Source organism: Tupaia chinensis, unplaced genomic scaffold, assembly GCF_000334495.1.
Source record: "Tupaia chinensis unplaced genomic scaffold, TupChi_1.0 Scaffold143757_1, whole genome shotgun sequence".
Taxonomy (NCBI): Eukaryota; Metazoa; Chordata; class Mammalia; order Scandentia; family Tupaiidae; genus Tupaia; species Tupaia belangeri.
In genome coordinates, this window is record NW_006203606.1 from 196310 (window position 1) to 202309 (window position 6000).

The 6000-nt window shown below is 37.4% G+C and overlaps 1 protein-coding gene across 1 annotated transcript in view; it reads right to left on the reverse strand.

Annotated features, from left to right (window-relative positions):
- ITGAV (integrin subunit alpha V) overlaps window positions 1-6000 on the reverse strand; it is a gene marked incomplete at its 5' end in the record, with an annotated part of 108538 nt that overhangs the window by 49134 nt on the left and 53404 nt on the right. The window contains 4 exon segments of the mRNA XM_006164905.3: window positions 2178-2234; window positions 2325-2368; window positions 3123-3167; window positions 4023-4148. Of these exon segments, the coding sequence (XP_006164967.1) occupies window positions 2178-2234; window positions 2325-2368; window positions 3123-3167; window positions 4023-4148 (272 nt within the window).

The window sequence follows — 6000 nt, forward strand, 5'->3', positions numbered from 1 at the left end:
AACTAAGGTGAAGAATGATTTATTTATTTATTTATTTTTAATTTATGTTTTATTTTTTTTTTTTTGGAGAGGTTTTTGCTATAGGGCACGTGCGCTCGCCAGACAGACAGAGAGAAACAGAGAGACAGAAAGCGAGAAATCACCCCCCGGGGGGATGGCCATGCTGCAATCCCTTCTCCTCCATTCTCCTCTCGGGATCTTGGGCACGCACGCACATGCGCCTAGTGTGAGTTTTAAGCCACCGGGTCTGGGACGCGAATCGCGGTCAACTACTGGGAGTCCAGCGACATAGCCATTACGATAACTGCTGGTCCCAAGAATGATCTGACAAAGTTTGATTAATGGAGATAACAAGAGGGAATGATAAGGGAGATTCCTACAGTGCTATATTTTTTATTTTGGTTGCAACAGCATAATTGAAAAAATGAAAGACATATTCTTCCATATTCAACGACAAGATCAGAACTTATGTGAAAAGTGCACTGTTTGGGGCAGTGCCATTTTGACTGGAATTTAAGAGAATTTTATTCTTGGGCCTTGGTCTCTCAGCATGTTAGGCCTGAAAGTATAAGGATGGTTTTTACTGAGGCAAGTTTTGTTCTATTCACTATGACTGAAAAATTTTAAAACTTACTTATTTACTTATTTTTTTTTTTAATTTTAATTTGCCAGAAGACACACACTCATAGACGACAGAAAAAGAGAGAGAAAGTGAGAAAGCACCCCCAACAGGGAATGGTCACACCACAATCCATTCTCCTCCATTTTTCCCTTCTTTTGGGATTTTAATCATATATACACATATGCCTGGCAAGTTTCTCAAGCTGCCAGGTCTGAGATTTGAACAGGACAGTTGGCGATGTGGGATCCAGTTGCATTAACCACCATGATATCAACTGGTCCCAGTCTCTTAGAATATCTTAGTGAACTTTATTCACCCATTTTCAGATCAAGGTTGTTCAGAGGTAACTGGAACTATAGAAAGTGGATAATAAAACTGCAAATAAAGGGAGAATACTGAGCTTTTTAATTGAAGAATGGTTTAGTTCATGTAACACAAAGTTTGCTTATTACATCTACAGTAAGTACATCTGTGCCGTGCTTTATTTTGTACCTTGTGAAATTTAAAGACACAGATCATTTCTTAAAGAAAAAAATTAGTAAGAAAGAGAGTTTCTATGGTTCTATACGTGTGTAACTTGATTTTGGATTTCCTTAAAAAAACAACAAAACAAACAAAAATAAGCCATAACATACAATTACAAAAAGCTTTCCTTAAAAAAATTAATCTGGTATAAATAAAGGTGAAATATTAAGACTTATAATACTGAATATAATGGAATCAGTAAACTATTTTGATACTTCCAAGAAAAAGTTTAAGACATAAGAAAATGCAGATAATTAAATATTGAGTGAAAAAAAGCAAAATACAAAATTTAAAGTACAGAATAGGGCCAGCTGTGGAGGTGTAAATGGCAGGGTCCCACTGCACCAGGATGGAGCTGCGTAAGAGGCCTAGGTTCAGTTTCTGGTCCCACAAAACCAATCTGGAAACAGTGGCGTGTGCCTGTAATCATAGATAACTGGAAGGCAGGACCAAGGGATCACAAGGACAAGACCCTATCAAAAATAACTATGTTTCTCGGGACCAGCAATTAGTATAATGGCTATGTTGCTGGACTCCCACGTAGTCGATCACAGTTCGAGTCCCGGACCTGGTGGCTTAAAATCACACCGGGCAGGTGTACATGCATGCCCAAGATCCCAAGAGGAGAATGGAGGAGAAAGGATTGTGGCCATCCCCCATGGGGGGTGATTTCTCGCTTTCTGTCTCTCTGTCTCTGTCTGTCTGGCGAGCGCATGTGCCCTATAGCAAAAACCTCTCCAAAAAAAGGAAACAAAAAACCTATGTTTCTCTTTTTCCCTCTTTCTCTCTTGATCTCTCTCTCCTCCTAAAATTTTTCTAAAAAGATTATACTAATAATTTAGAGTAAACTAATTTTTGCTTACACATCAAAGTCAAATACAAAAATAAAAGAAATATGCTGAAATGACAATGGTGTGATGGATTATTTATTTAACTGGATGATAGATAACTTCTTCACTTTATTTTCTAAATTTTCTCCATTGAATATATACTGTTTTATAATGGACAGGGTGACATTTTAAAAGCATACCTGCTCACCAGTAAAATTGTGCAAGGAGGACATGTTTTTTCCATCATAAATATAAACCTGTACAGAAAAAAAAAAAAGTATATGCATGAGGAACAGTAAAATAGAAGACAATGCAGAGATTTTCAAAAAAGAATTTAATTTTCCTACCATTCCCAAAGTCCTTGCTGCTCTTGGAACTCCAGAAACAAAGTCTGGGGGAAAAAAACACAAGAAACCTTAATTACTAATTTTAATGAGTATATTTGGAAATTGCCATAGGAAATGACTTTCAAATAGCTCTACATATTGATAGGATATAAACAACAGACTTTTAAAAATTGGTACTTCATAACAACCCCCTAATTTTAAACTATAAAATGAAAATTTACAAAAATACAATGATTTTCAAGAATATGCGAATAAACCCTCAAGTCATTTGTACTCTTGTAAAACAAAGAAAAAGTAAAGGGACCTAGGAATGAAGAAAAGTATGATTTACAGTAATAAGAAATAACAACAAACCAAAATGGGAAAGAAGTAACAGTGGCAAAAAAAAAAGCTCCCAAAATGAAGGAAAACTCTGTGATTCCTACGTTGGGCTCATAAAGATAAATGGATAAAAAGAAGAAAGGATAACACTCCAGACATTACATATTATACCTAAAGAAAGAAGAAACTAAGTCTTTCCAAGAAAACAAAAAGGAAGCTGATAGAAACCGCTGACAGTGCTGGGGGTCGGGAAATAGCGGAGGGGAAAGAGCCTGAGGCCAAGAGCAGGGTCTCAGTTTCAGCAACCGCTAGAGGAAGTCTGACAGAACAGGTTTGGCCTTGCCTGCATGTACTAACGTCTCTCTCACTTTTTCCGTATATTCCCTAATGACAGTTTCAGAACTCCTGAGTTGCTGAAAATTTCAAATTCTTCATCCAAACTTAAAACAAAATAAGTATAGTTCAAGTGCTTCATACCATCTACGCCATCACCACTGAAATCTCCAACAGCTACCGAATAACCTACATGGAGAACGAAACGTGAGAGAGCATCAGGACACAAATAGTTACCGTCAGTGTGCCTACTGGGTAGGTTCTCCTTGAAGGTATTTTCAACTCCTCTAACTATGTAATAGTTTGGCCTTTTGGGGTAACAGATAAACAAGTGTATAATAAATAAATCTTAAAGAAAATAATCGAGCTAAATACTCAAATAGCATAACTCTATCAGAAAAATAAGATTGTTTGATTAACTTCTGAAAAAGTCTATTAAAAAGGATAAATTTGTAATGTATCATAAGGGAATAACAAATACCAGCAAGTACAATTTCTCTCATGTGCGTCTTGTTTAAATAAATGAAAGAAAAATGTAAAGAGAAAGAAAATCATGCTATTATTCCTAAAGTCCAAAACTATAGCTTGACAAAGTGAACAAAGTTCAGGAGTCAGGCCACTTGGGTTTGATCATCTCAGCACAGAGAGTCACTAGTGACTGACTTGAGGCCTGTTGTTTTGCCTCCGTGCCTCAGTGTTTCCCTCTACAAAATGGAAATAATAACAGCAAACTTTAACAGGTCTGTCATGAGGATTAAATGAGTTAATACAGATAAAGTACTTGGAACAATGCCCAGAACAGAACAATTATATCTTAATGTTAGCTATCATTAACACTGCATAAGTAATCTCTTTATCAAATTATAATTTTTTAAATGTAACATAATCTAAGTACTCGACAGCAATTTGAAATTATACATTCCTCTCTTTAAAAAAATCGTAATCTATATAACATAAAAGTTTTCTACTTAAAGTTACATATACAAATATAAGACAAATACACCACAACTCCGCAAAATAAACTCATGTCTTGGTTTTACCTACCCAAATAACTGTCATCGAAAATGGCTTGTGCAGTCCGAGTTGCTAATTGGTTATTATACTTGATGCTGTAAACTTTGGGGTCATATTTAGATACAATTTCTGCCACTTGATCCGAAATGAGCTGACCTAGAAAAAAATATATATATATATATAACAAATGATAACTTTCTAACGAGAACATCATGATGCAAGCAATGGAAAGTACCTGCATGGAAGAAAACAGTATTAGATACTAGTAATTCCTAATTATGAGTCTTAATTAACGCTCCCTTCTAAAATTTGACATTTTAAAAATTACAATTATTTCTAATCAAATCAGTACTTGAAATCATTGTCTGTTAATAAAAAAATTAAGAATGGATAATCTGTCTTAATTTGCACAAATAAAAAAATCAATGTTAAATAAACAGAGTAATAATACTACTATTTCCCAACAAAATCCATTACAACTTTAAAAAAATTTACCGAAACAAGTTCATTATCTTCATAATAAGAATAACTGGTTAAATTGATTTTTTAAAAAAACTATTGGGTTGTCGAGAAAATCACAGCACACTTTTTGCTTAGAAAAACAGAAAAATATGTCACTACTTCCCCAACAACTTAATATTTATTTGCCATGAAGCAACCTAAATGGGTGAGTTCGCTTTTGTTCATGGTCTTAAATTACTAGGTAGACAAGTAATCTAGGTGACTACCCAAAAATCAGGCTATCCTTCACCTCAAGAAAAGTTAGCTGATTTATCAAATGTCAGTCTCTTTACTTTTGCAATTTTAGACAGAAATTCACAAGAGCTCAATTTTCAGTCGCTTTCCAATTTGTCCAGTCATGTAGACTGAGGATATAGTAGGGGTACCCAATTCCCAGGACCCGTCCATGGCTTGTTAGGAAATGGGCCACACAGCAAGAGGTGAGCAGAGGGTGAGTGAGTGAAGCTTTGTCTGTATTTACAGCCACTCCCCATCGCTCACACTGCCAGTCAGCTGTGGCATTAGATCCTTGTAAGATACTGAACCCTATTGTGAACTGCACCTGCAAGGGCTCTAGGTTTCCATATCTTATGAGAAACTAATGCCTGATGGGACCAGCAGTTAGCATAACGGCTATGTCGCTGGACTCCCACATAGTCGACCATGGTTCAAGTCCCAGACTTGGTGGCTTAAAACTTACACCGGGCACGTGTGCATGCATGCCCAAGATCCCGAGAGAAAAGTGGAAGAGAAGGGATTGCAGCGTGGCCATTCCCCCTGGGGGGTGGTTTCTCACTTTCTGTCTCTCTGTCTGTCTCTGTCTGTCTCTGTCTGTCTGGCGAGTGCACACACCCTATAGCAAAAACCTCTGCCCCCAAAAAATAAATAAATAAGAAATTAACGCCTGATGATCTGAGGTGGAGCTGAGGCGTTACGCTAGTGGTGGGGAGCAGCTGCAGATACCACATTATGATGAGTTGTATAATTATTTCATTATATATTACAACATGATAGTAATAGAAATAAAGTGTACAATAAATATAATGCACTTGATTCATCCTGAAACCACCCCACCCCCACCTACCACTCCACCCCAAGTCTGTGGAAAAATTGTCTTCCACGGAACCAGTCCCTGGTTCCAGAAAAGTTGAGGACCACTGGTCTATAGGAGAGAAACACTTTCTGTCTAGGTGACTACTTTATCCTCTGTGCCTAAACAGTATCAAAAACATAGGAGAGGGACCAGCAGTTAGCGTAATGGCTATGTCGCTGGATTCCTATGTAGCCGACAATGATTTGAGTCCCGGACCTGGTGGCTTAAACTCATGCTGGGCACGTGTGCGTGCATGCCCAAGATCCCAGGAGGAGAATGGAGGAGAAGAGATTGCGGCGTGACCATCCCCCCTGGGGGGTGATTTCTCGCTTTCTATCTCTCTGTCTCTCTCTGTCTTTCTGGCAGGCGGACGCGCCCTATAGCAAAAACCTCTCAAAAAAAAAAAAAAAAAAA